We start from the raw sequence: 17,043 nt of genomic DNA on the forward strand, positions 1-17,043 counted from the left end.
CTCTAACATAGGCATGCCTTTCTGATGTTATAATTTCATCCAGAAGATGTTCAGATGTTTTCTTTAAACTCTGTAACACTGAATGTCTCATATTTTCTGTGTAGATGTGTCCAGGAGTAGCTACAGAGAAACTGTTAGGTCTCGAACTTTAAGCCAATAAACGAACTCTGTGTAGTTGACCAGAAGTGTTTTTTTTAGAACTGTCAGAGCACCAAAGCTTGGCAAAGTCAGTTCTGGGCAACCTGGCTTTTGCCCTTTATCCCCGGCAAGTCCCCCCTCTTGAATTCCCAAGAATTTGTGAAAAACAATCCCTGGAGCTGAGGTGCCCCAAGGTCTGCAGCAAATAGGCAGAGGAAGCCACCTGGTTTCCTGCCCCACGAGATATGACTCCCTTTCTCACGGGATCAGGGTGTCAAGGGAGAGCCTAGTTATCTATAAAGCCTAGTTATCTATAAAGTAAAGATCAAAGAAAGAATGCCCCAGATAGCAGTGATAACATATAGCAGGCTGGTTACATATATATTTTAGCAGCATTTGGCTTGTAGCGTTAACCAGTTACAACGAGATAGGAATGCATCTCCATCACCTAGACACAACCCTCTTGACAGAAACCCTGAGAGCTGGCACCAGTAGAAATGCACCCTCGCAGGTTTTGGGGAAACCAATAAGTGCTGAGTGAAGTGTATTTATTTGGCTTGTGGGCTGCCCTTCCCTGCCAAGGGGCTCAGGGCAGCTTACATCAATCAAGGTACAATATTAAAAGCATAATTTCCGTACAGTACCAAAGAGGAAATAATTTGTATAAAGATAGCAATAAGTCATAAACAAAATACAAAAGTATCAAATAAAAGAGGATAGAGGAGGAGATCAGCTAGTTGAATGCCATTGCAGCCATAAACCATAGGGCCAGTTCAACCTCTCTGTCTTACAGGTCCTGTGAAATTGTAACAGGCCCCGCAGGGTCTCATGTGACGGAGTATTCCATCAGGCTGGGGCCAGAACCAAAAAAAGTTCTAGCCCTGGTTGAGGATAGCTGGGCAATTCTTGGACCAGGGACCACCAGTATGTTTTTATTCCCTGAACAAAGGACTCTTTGGGAAATGTATTGGGAAAGGTGGTCCCAAAGATATGAAGGTTCCAGATGGCTTTGGGTTCTGACGTTGCTGCATGGGCTCATCTTGGGAGCAGGAATGAATATAACATTTATGGTATATGTGTCTCTGGTGTGTGTGTGTGTGTGGGAGGGTTCTTGGAACAGAAAATGGGGAGGTATGATTTGGTCCCATGTCTAAGGGGTACTGTGTGCCAGCATGTACTGACTTCCTTTTGCCTCTGATCAGGAGAAGTGGGTCTCCAATTATTTGGGCCCCAAGTTGTGAAGGGGTGTAAAGGTAAGCGTCAACTCCTTGAATTGGACTTGGAAACCGGTAGCCAACCACAGCAAAGGTTGCAAAACAGGTGTCCTGTGTTCCCTGTAACCGACCCAAGACTGCAGCATTTTGCATCAGTTGCCGTTTCCCATCATCTTCAAGGGTGATCTTACATAGAGGGCCCAAAACTGTTAAGGTTAGTGTTACATGAATCAGCATGGTCATATTTGCAGTCTCTAGATTTGAGGGAAATCTTACAGACCAGATATATTTGGTACAAAGCACTTTTGAGCCCTGCAGATACTTGTTTCAACAGAAGCATCTGGGTCCAACAGGACTGGCAAAGTCACTCCATGGTGTGTGTTACAAATGTTGGACTTCATCTAATGGGGGGAGTAAGACCTCTCCAAAGTAAATGTCTCACTAGCCAAGATCATCCTCATCCTAGATTAGGCAATTCCTCATTATTTGCATTCTGACATTTAATGATGTGACAGTTTGCCTGTCTGTAGTTTAAACTCATTGGGACTTGGGTCTTGTCTTCTGGTTGGTGGTAGAAAGTTCCGTCAAGTTGCAAAAACTTACAGTGACTCCACTGGCCTTTCAAGGCAAGATACGTTCCCTGTGTAATAAGCCTCATGGTCAAGAGCGGTAGACTCTGAACTGGATGACTGAGTTTGATTTCCCACTCCTTCACATCAGCGGCAGACTCTTATCTGATGAAATCAATTTGTTTCCTCATTCCTACACATATGAAACCTGCTGGGAGATATTGGGCCAGTCACAGTTCTCTCAGAACTCTCTCAGCTCCACCTGTCTCACAAGGTGTCTGTTGTGGGGAGAGGAAGGCAAGTGGAGTTTGTAAGCTAATTTGAGACTCCTTACAGGAGGAAAAAACAGGGTATAAATCCAACCTCTTCTTCTCTTCTTCAACCCTGGCCTTCCTTGGTGATCTCCCATTCAAATCCTGACCAGGATCAATGCTGCTTAGCTCCCAAGATCTAAAAAGATTAGGCTAGCTGGGCCATCCAGACCAGAGCATCTTTTGGATACAATTTTCCTTTTTCCTTTTTGGAGATGATTCTCCCCCTTTCTGTATTTTCTTCTTTTCTCTAGACTCCATCCTTCTGAGATCTGAGATCAGTAAAATGAATACCCAACTTGCTGGAGATAAAGTGTATGTTGGGGGTGTCCAACTCTGGAGCCCCAGATGTTCGTAGACTACAATTCCCATCAGCCCCTGCCAGCATGGCCAGTTGGTGTAGGTCACTGGGGAAGGCAGTGACAAACCACCCCATAAAAATAGTCTGCCCAGTTATGAACCAGCATGTGGGACTGCCTTTACCTTTAGGCCATCTGTCACTAGCTGCTCCTGTTTTTCTTCATGAAGTGTGTCCTGTAGACCTTCTGTTTTCTGCATCTTTTCATCTTTATCTTTTCTTGAGTCAAATTGCATCAAATTGTTGGTTTATGCTCAGTTTCTTAGCTGATCCACCCCATAACACTCAGCCAGTTATACCCCATACACAGAAGTGTCCAAAGGTTTGAGGCAACCAGTGCAGTTTGCATTGGAAACAGAGCTTGGTTATAGCAAATGAATCTGTTCGAATTAGCATTAGAAATGGCTGAAGTTTGGAAGGAGAGCTCAGGGGAACCTGGGGTCCAGCATTTGAGAGCGTGACGTCTGGGCAGTTTGCGTGGCCCGCTTGTTAGCATCGTCAGTGTTTCATTCCTGAACTTGATCCAAAGCTCATTAACATCAGTAGAAAATAAATGGGCTTCAGCGGAGGCCCTCAGTTCACAAGGGCCTGGGCAAACTTGAATGCCTTTTTGCTGCAAATAAAGCTCTGTGTCAGAAAGAGAGAATTAAAAGTTGGAGGGGCACTTTTTCTGGGCTCAGGTTTTTTGTGTCTCCAATATTTGGTTGCTTTAAAGTTATGGTTTTTGCCCTTTCTAGTGCATTGTATCCAATCAGAAGGCAACAATAAAGTGGTTGCCGCTTGCTAAAGTGCTCATTTTGCAAACTGCCCCTTGCTGATCATTTGGGTGAAGGCATGTACAAAATCGAGTTGAGAATCGTCTGTTTGGTTAAAACTTATTGGGTGAAGGGTGTTTTTTGAGCCCCCAAAACAGGGAAAAGGTCAGGGGAGAGCCTACTTTGTTTTGGGTTGTTCATGAATGCGTCTTTTGGTTACTGCTCCTCCCTTTCTTCTTTCCTTGGCTCATGCTCATGCTGCCAGATTTCTGCTAGCTGAGCGTCGATGCCAAAAGCAGTCAGAAGAAGTGCCAGTTTAATCTTATTCAACTGCCATCGTACAGAGTATGGGAAAACAGTAAAGGTAATGCATTTTGTGGTGTGTTGTATATAAACAACAGATTGTGTGTCTTTGTGTTCCTGTTCCATGCCTGAACATCTGGTTAGGTTCTGAAGCAAGGTCAGTGTTTCAGTGGACAGAGAAAGGAAGTAACCTCCCCATGTATGACTGTTATCTTATCTTAGTATTTATAACTGCCTTGTTTTGATTCAACATTAGAGTAAACCATAAAGCCCTATTGGGATAGGGCGGTATATTAAATCTAATAATAAATAAATAAATAAATAAATAAAATAAAGGCGGAAGTAGGTCAAGACTTAGCCTAGGGTGCATCTTATACTTTTACCTTCTTGAACACTGAATCCTCTGTTGGGTTAGAGTTTGCATTGGTAATTGCAGAGTTTGTCCTTGAAGAAGGTTATAGATCCTTGGAAGTTTTGTTGTGCTATTTTAAAGTAAGGTCTGCAACCACCAAAGTGTCATTTCTTTTTGCTGTTAGGTCTAAATGACACCCCTAAAAACTCCACGTCTTATTCTGCACTACTGGAGCAAATGTCACCACCAGCTGCTATAGTTCAAAGCGAAGTTTCAGCAGCTGTAGTAGTTGCTACATCGTTGAAGAATTCTCATTTTTAGCTTTTTGATGGGTGTTTCTTGTGAGGGATGCTGGTGTTTTTCCACAGGGAGACAGGCTTGTGTCCTTCCCCTGATACTGCTGTGGTTGCTAATACAGATCAGCATGGGCCTTCCATCAGGAAAGTCACCTGCCCTCGTTCCCCAGTAATGAGCATTCCACCAGGACTTTTTCAATTTTTTTTTTAAATTGGCAATTGAATATTGTTACATCATTATAACAATATGTTTACCAGGCCCTTTAAAAAAAAAGAATGAAATGAGTCTCTAGTCCTGTTAGGTCATGGAAATATGCCTTTCCATTCCATCTCTGCAATCAAAGGGGCTAGAAACTTGCTTTTTTTAAAATATGCAAGCCGGGGATTCAGAGGATTAGATACACAGGTTGTCATAACATTATAGCAATATCTAGTTGAAAATTAGAAGGACAAACAAACAAAATCCCCAGGGGAGGGGGGTGCTGGAGAGAGGAAACAGCTGCTGCATTGGCAGGAAAAGAGCCTGCCCTATGGGCGAGTCTGGGAAATTAAATTTTTACACCCACATGCAGGGGCGGAGCAAGGGGGAACTGTGCCGGGGCACGTTCACACCCTGTGCCCCTGCCGCAGTGCCCCCGCCCCAGAACACCCTGGTGACGCCCCAGCCCTGGCGCATGCCTGAGGCGTCGCCCCCCTGTCCCGTTGGCGCTACGTCACTGCCCACATGGCAGCCATTGGGGGTTTGCTGTGATCTTTAACAAAGCTTTTCAGAAAGCCAGCTTGGGGGAAATCAGAGAAAAGTTGAAGAAGCTCTGGGAAATGCACGAATGCATCTTGATGCTGTGGGGAAGCAGTAGGGAAAAGAAACAGTTCCCAACAGTATCAAACTGGGGCACATAACCTGTGTGGAAATGGACACTGTTCTTTTCTCCTTTATTCAATGACTGTAGGAGAAGAGACATGCATCTGACTGAAGCAGTGGTTGGTTTGTAAATATGTGTGTGCGTGTGTGCAAGTGACCCTTTGGCCGATTACCCACCAGCACTGGGACGCGTGGTGGAACAAGATGCACGTTGGGTCAAGAATTCCCGACACACTTTCTCTTTGCAGCGCACCAAGAGAAGAGGTGCATTGGGGCAAAGAATGTTGTCCTGAAGCACTTCATCTTTGTGGCACGCCGAGAGAGGAGGCACGCCGGGGCAAGATTTCTTGTGGCAACACACTTCCTCTTGCTGCACACATGCGTCTCGCTTTCTGGAGCAACTTTTCGCCCCAGAGCACGGCGAGGGTGGGAACAGCTGGCAGTGGGTAATTGACTCTGGGACTGGGCTGAACTTCGTTTAGTGAACCTCCCCAAATCAAGGAATGAAATGATGCCATCCCAAAACACAGACAGTAGTAACAGCTGAAGATAGTATATTACTGCCTGTGAAATACACACGCTCTTTTGCAGCATGAGCTGTGTAGTCGTGCTATAGCAGCAGCTGGTTAAGAAGGTGCTAATCAAAGCTGATTGTCCATATTCCCAGCATTTTTCCCACGTCTTTCCAAGTAAAATTTATCAAAATGCAATATGCAGGAAAACATGCCACACGTGCATACTGAGGAGGCTCCCAAGTAAGAAAATTAAAACTCAAGAAAACGGGGTGCAAAAATTACACTCCAGTATCATGAACACTAATCATGAATATGGTAAATACACTATTAAATTCCTGTTGCATTGGCACTAAAGGGTTATTAACCAAATGAAAAACAGTCACGTTGAAAGACTTTCTTTCTGAACTGGTTTCCTGCACGTGCAGGGTCTGTTTTGTAACTGTCTCTTCCAAAGGTCACCATTTTGAGTGTCTTCTGGGGTAAGGTTCTTTGCCGGCAGGTCTTCATTGATAGTATCCATCCACTGTTTTTTGGGTCTGCCACATGGGCGGCATCCACCAGGTTCAAGGTACAGGGCTGTCTTTGCTTCGGATGTTTCCTCACGGAGCATGACGTGGCCATACCACCTTAGCCGTGCCTACCTCATTGGTCAATTGGTGTTATTTTAAGTCTTTGCCGTATGACTTAAAATAACACAAATTGACCAGTACATTGAAAGACTATCAGTCCTTATTGAATCTCTGAAAATACAATTGATTTGTTATTCCAGCCTCACAAATACTGCTTTACGTGTGCCATGATGGCAGCATAAGGTTTGATCGAGCCCTTCGGGGATGAGGCGGCCTATAAATTTAATAAATAAATAAATTTAAAAAATAGATTTGATTTGATTTTTGAATGCTCTGGCCTTTAATGTTCATCTGCCATCTCTTCTGTTGAGTAGATATGACTGATCTGTAAAGAAATGAAATCAAACATAGGCTAGCGTGCCGTGATTTATATTTGTACTTTGTCAAGATAGGCATATGAAAAGAAAAAGGAAAATTAGCGCTTCAAAGGATTTTGGGACTTAGGGGAGGGAACCAGAAGAAGGAAAAGACCTGTAAAAATGGTGGCCCTATATCATCCAGAAACCTGGTTAATTATAGGATGTTGTCACTCAGCCTTTGGAGTCACAGCAACCTCTTTGCAAGGGGGATGTGTCAGTATTGGTCTCCCTGTGAAGTGATGCATACAAACTGGGTGGGGGGCAGGGTTAAAGAAGGCAAAAGCTGGCACTAACCTGAGAATCAGTAGGTGCAGGATATGTGAAAGAGCCTCGAAAATGACACACTTTTTTCCCCTCATAATGTTGGATGTAAAGCTACAAAGCCAAGAATTTTGCTTTGGCTCAGTAGAAGTTGTCGGGTTGTCAGAAGACGTGGCGGCATTGTACAAAGCAGCTTTCTAGTGTAAATTTCCATACTGAGAAATGAATGCAGTTAATTTTAAATTCTTCATGATCTTTGGCGTTTAAATTTAATGCAGACATCATATTGACGAATAGGTCTTTTCCTGCACTTCTGAATATTAGTGCGATAGATCTCCACTGTAGCAGTAGCAGATAGTCATGTTATCTAGTCTCTAATGGGCAAGAGAGGTCTCTTTTGTAACTACATGGTGTTCGACCTTGGTCTTCTGTAGTGCTCTAGTGCCCGATAGCCCAGACCAGCTATGGTGATCTAGTGACAGTGATGCATGGTCTGATCACATCCAAGTTAAATTACTATAAAATGCCAGAGGCGTATCTAGACAAACTGGAGCCTGGGGACAAAGCCTGAGTTTGGTGCCCCGCCCCCACCACAACCAAACAATGTTTTTTTTGCACCAGCTCACAAAACACCTCCCGCCCCCAGCAAAACATACATGGCTCTCTCTCATCCAACTCTCTTTCCTAATTTTGTCCTCACACCAACCCTATGAGGTAGGTTGTTAGCCTGAGAAACAGCTCCACTTTCAAAGGTGTTTAAACTAGGGAGCTGTCAGGCCGCGTCATCCTTGGCCTGCCAGCGTGCACGTATACTGCCCAGCTCCAGCTGGGCTCGCTGTCTCTCCTTGCCCCTGTGGGACTGGCCACGAGGGTTTCTGTTCTTTGTTTTAGCATGCGGTAACTAGTTCAATCAGGAGCTTGCCGAGGGACCCCCCCTCTAATCTTTCTTTCTCGGGGAGTAACTCGCCTATTCCCAAAACAATGTAACTGTATTACTGTCTCTTCTCATGCTGATATTGGGGGGAATGCAAAGGTGGGGTCTTTATGGGTTGAACCAAACTGTAACCCTAAGGTATATACTGGGGCCAGGGGAGCTTCTGGATCTCAGATTCAGCTACCTGGCCATTAGGCTTGACACAGTTCTAATAAAGCTCTTGGACCTTTCTTGAGACTTATTATTGACTGGAGTACCAGACCTATACAGGAGCCCAGATTCCTCTTTTAAATCCACCTTAAAGGGAGAATCTGGGGTCCCTAGTTAAAACAACATTGAAAAATGATGCTGTTTTTGGGGTGGATTCTCCTCCACTCTGGAAACAGCATCACTTTCAATGTTTTAAACTGGGAGACTCCTCAGATTCTCCCTTTAAAGTCCATGCCGGAAGGGGGTGGATTTAAAAAGGAGAATCTGGGGAAATTTGGAGTGTGCCTGCTATCAGGGGTGCAATTGTTAAGCTAGCAGCACCAAACTTTCAGGGTATCTTTAGGAGACTCTCCTGATGACACCACTCAGGTTTGGTGAAGTTTGGTTCAGGGGGTCCAAAGATATGGACCCTCAAAGGTGTAGCCCCATCTCCTATTAGCTCCCATTGGAAACAATGGGGGATGGGGCACCCCCTTTGGGAGTCCATAACTTTAGACCCCCTGAACCAAACCTCACCTAACTTGGGTGGTATCATCAGGAGTGTCTCCTGAAACATCTCTGAAAGTTTGGTGGTGCTAGCCTAAAAACTGCACCCCCTGCAGGATGAAAACTGAAAATCACTAAAAAATACAAAATACACACAAACGAACCTGAAAAATTTTGCGCCCTCCACTAGGGGGGCGCCCGGGGACATGGGGTACCCCATGTTCCCTAGGCAAATATGCCACTGTAAAATGCTGCACGTGAAGCCACTTTTGAAAATGGTTTGGAAACTTCAGTTGGTCCAACATGTGGTCGCCAGGCTACTGGCAGGGGTTGGTTGCAGGGGTCGTATCACCATAGTGCCGAAAGGTTTGATGAAGAAGAGGGGTTAGAATTTATACCCTGCTTTTCTCTCCTGTAAGGAGTCTCGAAGCAGCTTACAAACTCATTTCCCTTCCCCTCCCTCCCTCCCTCCATTGTCAGGTAGATGGAGCTGAGAGAGTTCTGAGAGAACAATGACTAGCCGAAGGTTGCCCAGCAGGCTTCCTGTGTAGGAGTGGAGAAACAAACCTTGTTCACCAGATAAGAGTCCACCGCTCATGTGGAGGAGTGGGACTCAAACCCAGTTCTCCAGGTTAGAGTCCACCTGCTGTTAATTACTACACCACATTGGTTACCTATCTGTTTCTGATTCTTCACTAGTTGCCCATCTGTTCTGGGCACAATTCAGAATGCTGATGCTTATCTTGAAGGCCTTAAACAGATTCAGATGGGTAGTATCCAGCCCTCCAGTTCAGATCTGCCTCTAAAGTCCACCCCCTTCCTTTAGAGAAGAGACCAGTGGCGACGAGAGATGGGGCATTCTCTGCGGTGACACCTTGCTTTTGGGGTCCCGGCATCTGGACCTGGCCCACCCACCCTGCGGTGACACCTTGCTCTCCCTTGAGGCTCACTTGGTGCCTACTTTACTTTTTATCAAGGTTTTTAATTAGAAGTTTTTATCTTAACAGTTTTTTTAATGGCTTGTACTGTTTTACGATTGATTTCAGTGCTGCTTATGTATAACAGCATGGGTTTTTTTAATATTGTGTTTTTAAATTGTAACCTGCTTGGAGCTGGTCTGAAGAGGCGGCATAGAAATATTAATCAATTTCCATTAATCAAAATTAATCAATTTCCACCAGTTTTGCCTTGATAAAGACAAGCGATATTGCTCTGTGAGGGGACCTGCTTATTGAATTATGAGTAAACTCTAGTGAAATGGTCATGATGATTGATTTTCTTCTAAAAATACATACGACCAAATTCTGGTGGTTTATGCATCTGACTGAGCCTGCCTTTCAGTATTACAGTCGATGTTTCTTCTTCTTCGTCTTCGTTAGAGGTTTAATTCACCGGTGGAAATGACAATTTTTGTGCTTTTTCACAACATGGAGGTAAATAGCATCTGTTAATAATGTCCCATTAAGTCTCTATTAAAAAGAAATTACATTTTTCTCCAAGTCAATTGGCAACCCTATATGGGGTTTAAGATCCAACTAAAGATGGTAGCTCACACGTGTGGATCTCTAGTAGTAGTTTGATAAATAGCAGCTGTGACTTCTGGGCTGGAGCCATGGTGTAGAGGAGGGTTTACCCTTTCCCTGTACCACTTCTGTACCATTTCCCTAGCCTCCAGAGATGCAGAGTGGTCTGTTGAAGGGTACCTGCAGATTGCCTTCATGTTGCTTATATGTTTTCCCCAAAGGTGGTGGGTGGGAGAGAGTGAAACCCTCCTACACAATGGTCTTATCTCCACTCTTTCAGTATTCATGGATCTTGTCTGGTTCGATGTGGAAGCAACTTTCTTTTCCTTCCCTGTCAAAGATGTGGGGCCCGTCTGCTGGAAATCTTGGAAGTGGGTTTTTGTGTATGCCTTCAGTATTAAAGATGGGAAGTGAAGAATTATGATTGTTTTCTTCTGAAGAGATGTAGAGGGATTTAGTTTCTGTTCTACATGTGCCAATATTTGTACAACACGTCTTTCCAATGAAGCCTTTCTGACTTGAACCTGGTCTCTCTAGCCTGCTGTTGTAATTTCCTCATAGGATGCTGTTCAAAGATATCAAGAGCCTGATGCTTCAAGGGAACTTGCTATTATTCTTTCCTTCTCCCAACCACAAGAGAACATTGTAGAAGCAGTGGCGAAGTGGTTAAGAGCAGGTGCACTCTGATCTGGAGGAACCGGGTTTGATTCCCCACTCTGCCGCCTGAGCTCTGGAGGCTTATCTGGGGAATTCAGATTAGCCTGTGTACTCCCACACACACCAGCTGGGTGACCTTGGGCTAGTCACAGTTCTTTGGAGCTCTCTCAGCCCCACCCACCTCACAGGGTGTGTGTTGTGAGGGAAAAGGGAAAGGAGATTGTCAGCCCCTTTGAGTCTCCTACAGGAGAGAAAGGGGGGGGGGAGATAAATCCAAACTCCTTTTCTTTTTCTAGAAGAGCAGCCTTGTATAATCGGCATGTTTTTGGTGACCCTGCCTGTGTCCATTATTTAACCCCTCGTGTTTGGGTTTCCTTACATTTTGTGTGTACTAATCAAGCAATGTGGTCCTGACTTGGTCTACTTTTCAGGCTAGCCCAGAGCAGCTTAACAATTATTTGCTTTAGGCAAATGTTATGAATGCATTTTTTTCTTCATTTCAGGACAGGAAGCTGACCAAAGCAGAGCAGCAGAGGTTTAAAGAAGAGGCGGAGATGCTGAAAGGGCTGCAGCACCCGAACATTGTTCGATTTTATGATTCTTGGGAATCAACGGTCAAAGGAAAGAAGTGTATCGTATTGGTAACTGAGCTGATGACATCTGGAACACTGAAGACGTATGTGTCCCCTGACTTTTCCTGTGCGAGTTGAGGTTGCGTGTGCAGTTTTCTTTCACGGTTAAATTATAGACATGCTGCAATTAGTCTGCTACAAGGATTATTGATTTCAAGCAGGCAAGACATCACTGCCCTGAGCCCCGTGGGGGAGGGGGGTCTATAAGCCCAATAAGTAAATAAATGGAGGGAGGGAGTAAAATCTGGTGCGGTTTCCATATTAGAGCTATAAAGGTATCATTAAGTAAATAGAACATGTGTGGAAGTGTGTTATGGAAGATGTCATGTGGCAAGGAATGTACAAATGAGAGATGGAAAGCCCGTTGTGTATTTTTGTCTGATTTCCTTTAGACCCACTTTGATTTCTGAACTGTTAGGAGAAAGGCAGACATCTGAATGTTTTCCAGTAAGTAAACCTATGAACATACAGATGCCTTGCTGGATCAGAGCAGTGATCAAACTTAGGCCCTTTTCGCACGGGTCAGTAAAAGTTCTATGCTTTTTGATGTTTGTTAAATTTCTTCTAGAGTCTTTGGCGAGGGACCTTGTCAGAAAGCCTTTTTAGTGTCTTATGGTTCGGTCCTAAAGTGAGTTACTGGAGTCTAATCACATTGAAATGAATGGGCTCAGAATGGAGCACCCTTCTTAGGATTGCACCCTTATATGTACAAGCCTGTTAGTCCTCTCAAACAAATTCAGAAGTTTGAACTTCAGTTTGCAGAAGCTGTGCTGATCCTCTCTTAGCAGGCTGTGTTCCTGTGTGGCCGTGATCACCAGTGTGGTTTTGCGGATGCCTGAGTCCCCACCGACGTGTTGCCTGACACTTGCTTTCTTCTTTCTCAAACAAAAGAGTTAACCTTGCTTTCCTATCACCTCACTGGAGCAGGGGGGTCTTCAGAAGAAGTCAGGAGACATCACCTTTCTGTTTGCTGGGAATACCCATTCAGACACAGCTTCCTCAGACCTAAGAGGACCCTTCTTGGGACCCCCCCCCCCCCCCACATTTTAGGACTGAACTGAGCCACATGGCAGCCATTTTGTGGTGGTGCCCATTACCAGTATTGCAAATCCAGTAATCTTTACAGGCTCAGCAAGGTTGGAGACCCTGCTGTATCTACTTAATCACTCCATCTAATTTCTGCTAATTTCCACAGAATAGACAATAAATTTTAAACAGTGATGTTACATTTTCTGCTCTCCAGTCCTCTGAAGGGAAGACAGATTTTTAGAATTTGCATTGCTGATTAGAAAATTAACAGTTCCATGTGTTTGTCTTTTAAATACCCATGTACGCACGCCATCTGAACCTGATTACATTTTTAATCTTGCCCATCTGTCCTAGACCTTTGTCTTTTGCTTGGTTCAGTTATTCAGGCACCCTTTCAAAAACAGGGAAATCAAAAAGTCAACTAAGGTAATTTTTTATTTGTGACTTACACAGAGACTTGCATTTGCAAAGTTTTGTAGGAGAGGCACTTTGTGAAGGAGACCATATCACCGACTTTCATTATTTTTGCATGTGATTGTATCAAAACCATGCAATGTACGTCTTTGTGGAACTTCAGTACAGTCTCACATTGGGGCTGTGCATCCGCAGGCTTGCCTTCAGAATAGAAAGCTTATTTCTGTTGTGTTGCTTTAAGGGGAATCACTCCACTCCGTTTGTTCAGGCAGGAAATTTCCTGCCTAAACGTAGTGAATTAAAAGGAAGCGGGTGGAATGCATCCCTCAATTCTTCTTTCAATGCCATGGAGTTTAGACCGCTTGATTGCAGCTCTACCGTTGTCAGGTTCTTGGCCTTCTATGATGACTGAACCAAAGAAGGACACCACACTCTTCAGAAAGTGTGCTTCGTGTAGATGGCAAAGACGGACTTGCGCAGGGAATGTCTCCTTTGCTTGAGTGAGACCATATCCTGTCCGCTAATAAGGTCTACCTGTCCCTCACTCTGTCATGAGCCAGCTGCTAGGTACTTACCAAGACACAGAGGACTCTAAGGTAGAACCTGAGGACACAGTGCAGCCAGAGTTGGCTGCTCCTGGGGAAGACCAGGCAGCAGAGCCAACGCCCAGCCCTTCCCTGCCTGATGACATACAGGTGGAGGAGCCTGCTCCTCGGTTCTCCTTGACCTATTGGACTGGGACCTGACTGTGCCTTGCCTGCTGCCTGCCTTGACCCATTCAACTGTGACCTGACCACACTTGTGCTTCCCACCTGCTTTGCCCTGTGGGGTCAGACCCGGCCATGCCCTCTGCCTGCTGGCAGCACACACTCCAAGGCCTAGCCAAGGTAGGGCCTCCCACCTAAAGGCACCTCTTATGAGAGTTCTCTTCATCTACCAGAGGGAACTCTTCTACCCTCTTGGTGTTGGCTGGCACCTCAGTCTCTGCCCCGCTGTCCCCCATTTCTGAGCCTCCAGCAAGAAAGGCCCCAAAGAAGAAGCAAGTGAACAAGCAGAAGAAGCCACCCCTGGGAGAACGAGAGTCTCAAGATCTGAAGGAGCCCCTTCAACAGTCTCCTTCCAGGTCTCTGCAACCATCATCAAAACTGAGGGGTAGGAGCCCCATGAGGAGTCAAACCTGCCCCAGTACCATGTAACCCAGGCATTCGGCATCACCACAGCTGCTGATTCAGGACACTCCATTGCCACTGTCTCCTTGGAACCAAAGAATCACTCCTGTATAGTCTCAGGGTTCCAACCGTTGCTCCTCTCTTGCTCTGGGAGAGCGTGGATCTCAGATCTTGCAGCTTAGTTGCAGCAGATCTTCATCAACACTCCTCGGTCTCTCACATGGGCCAAGTTTCAGTATCATTGGTGCAGCCTGATGTGGAGCAAACCCAACTGGTGCGCTTGGGAGAGAATCTGCTGCTCTCAGATGAGGCTACCATCATCGTTCCTCTTCCCCCCCTGCCAAGGAGTGAATACGGTACTGGATACGGTACTGGAGCATCCAGCCCTGCCTGGGGTGCCCTACATAGATGAGTCTGGCAGCAGTTTCCTCTGCCATTTGGATACTCCCATTTTCTCCAATATCCACGTCATTGGAGGTATTGGGATGTGTTTAGTACTTGCCGTCACTCCTCTGCTTTGTTGGAAGGCTCTTCGAGATACTTAACGTTCAGTTCCAAAAGACCACCATCACTCCTGAGGAAGAGGTGTCGAGGCTGGCACTCGTCAGAAAAATTACAGTGTCAGTCATGGATACTGTCACGACCGGGCTGGCTCTCACAAAAATGCTGCCACCAAAAATATTATTTTATTTTCAAACCTTCACCGGTCACTGTTCACTGCCGAGCCTTGGGCCCCCAATCTGATGTATTGGTCACTGGCCCACCAAACACCCCCTCTCCTACACTCCCCTTTGACTGAAGGAGTACATCAACAGAGCCTCTGACAACAAAAATGGAGGGAAACTCTGTGAGAGAGAGTTTTGGCTTTTATGCAGACAGACTTTGTAGGCACGCAGAAATTAGACTGATGGTAACGTGAAACAGAATTTAACTTTATTTTTTACAGAAATGAACTGGCTTCTCAGATGGCACAGAGAGGTCTCATAAGCTTGCGGTTTCAGAAAGATAGTTAGAGCTTTTACTTCACAGGTTTCTCAAGCAGTTTCACTGACACACACTTGGTCACACACAGGTGCCCACTGAGGGTACTCTTCCCTCTCATGAACGTCTTCAGCTTTTTAGCTTCTAGCACACCCACTGTCCCACACTGCCAGCTGGAGCTTAGAGGACTCTTGGCTCCCTAGCCTTCCTCTCTCACTGGTCCCTACTAGGGCTTCACTACCCCTGTGGACTTCACTCCCAGACTGGATGGACTTGTGCACTGACAGATACACTCTGCCTGGATGCTAAGCTGCGGGTCACCTTCCACAGACTTAGATCCACCTCAGCTTAACAAAGCTTTTCACTGCTCAAAGAGCTCTTGCTGACAAAACCAGACTTCTCTTCAGGTCAAGATCCAAACTATTCAGATTTCAAGTGTGTTCCTCTGACAGGCTTTCTCCTGTTTATATATAACCAGCACTTCTAGCTCCCCTGCCTGAGGCTCTAGGCGAACTGCGCCTCTTGCCAGCCAATCAGGTGGTATCTCCATATAAGGAGCATGCTTACACATTTCTGGCTGTTGCCAAGGCCTGCTTTACTAGGCCTGAAAAATATACACCAACCCTTCAAGGTAGGCAATTCCGTCACAGATACCATCCCCGAAATACCGTTGGAACTGGTCCAGGCCACTGAGGTGCTCTAGGCCCAGCAGTCTCCACAGGTCTTCTTTGGAACTGAAGCTTTGTCCACGAAGCACACTGTTCAATCTTCCACAGCAGGGGTCTTCAAACTATGGCCCTCCAGATGTTTGTGGACTACAATTCCCATCAGCCCCTGCCAGCATGGCCAAGTGGCAGGACTGATGGGAATTGTAGTCCATGAACATCTGGAGGGCCACAGTTTGAAGACCCCTGTTCCACAGCATCATTCAGACACTCAGTTACACCCTCTCCAGTCTCTTGGGACCGAGGGTCTTGGAACCAAGACCATAGATTGTATTCTGATTGAAGAAGACCTGCCTCTGATTGGAGAAGACACTCAGTTACACCCTCTCCAGTCTCTTGGGACCGAGCCTCTTGGAACCAAGACCATAGATTATATTCTGATTGAAGAAGACAATGCCTCTAGGTCCAACCTAGATAATTTTCCTAGGGGTGATTTCGATGATTCCTCATCACAATTGACTCTAACACCAGAGGATATCCTGGAGGAATCTCCCTCTGCTCCTTTGCCAGAGAACCTCTGCATTTTCTTCAAGCATCTCATCTTCATGGCAGAAGCACACAAACTTAACTATCAACAAGCTTTGCAAGGGCCTGATATTCTGTCATGGACATGAAGCTAGACAAGGCTTGCATAGTATCAAAACACTTCTAGGACTTGGCCAAAGCGAGCTGGTGCAGACCAGCAACAGGACAAGAGACTGGAGAGATTCTTAGGGTCCAGGGGATGGGGTGCACATTTCTATTTGGGCACCTGTGCCCAAACTCCATGGCCCCTTCCGCACACGCAAAACAATGCATTTTCAAACCACTTTCACAACTGTTTGCAAGTGGATTTTGCCATTCCGCACAGCTTCAACAGTTTGAAAGTGCATTATTCTGCATGTGCGGAATGAGCCCATGATTGTGGAGACAGCCTCTTCCCGCAACAAGGGGGCTTCCTGCTTCTTCTCACTTTCCACATTGGATTTGGTTCCTTTTCAGATTTTTCCCATCCTTCCTCAGAAAGATTCCTCAGGGTTCAATGATCTCTACCCCTCTGTCAAGCCTTCCACCCACAATGGAGCTTGACCATGGTCTTCTCTAGACTCATGTTCAGACCCTTTGAGCCACTGACCCTGTGAGGCCTAGCTGCATTGTCTTAAAAGATGGCATTCCTGGTGCCCATGACATTAACCAGGAGGGTGGGCAATTTAAGGGTGCTCTGCACTGGGACTCCCATTCACCACATTTCTTAGTCATAGGGTGGTCCTTGGCCACCGTTTACAGCGTTGCCCCTAGGTGATCACAATGTTCCACTTGGTCCAAGACATCATGTTGCTGGAGTTATGCCCTAATCCAGCAACACAGCCTGAGCAATCCCT

At 45.6% G+C, this 17,043-nt stretch overlaps 1 protein-coding gene and 1 long non-coding RNA gene across 22 annotated transcripts in view; one reads left to right on the plus strand and one right to left on the minus strand.

The window, feature by feature from the left end:
- Positions 1–17,043, minus strand: part of LOC125429710 — a 398,924-nt gene that overhangs the window by 68,415 nt on the left and 313,466 nt on the right. The gene's annotated exons all lie outside the window — the stretch shown is intronic.
- The window catches only part of WNK3 (WNK lysine deficient protein kinase 3), a 143,583-nt gene that overhangs the window by 42,842 nt on the left and 83,698 nt on the right, over positions 1–17,043 (plus strand). For all 21 annotated transcript variants that reach the window (XM_048491036.1, XM_048491040.1, XM_048491034.1 and 18 more), the window contains exon 3: positions 11,236–11,408. In XM_048491036.1, the coding sequence (XP_048346993.1) occupies positions 11,236–11,408 (173 nt within the window). The remainder of the gene's footprint in view (positions 1–11,235; positions 11,409–17,043) is intronic.

This window comes from Sphaerodactylus townsendi, linkage group LG03 (genome assembly GCF_021028975.2).
Source record: "Sphaerodactylus townsendi isolate TG3544 linkage group LG03, MPM_Stown_v2.3, whole genome shotgun sequence".
NCBI classification, from domain to species: Eukaryota; Metazoa; Chordata; class Lepidosauria; order Squamata; family Sphaerodactylidae; genus Sphaerodactylus; species Sphaerodactylus townsendi.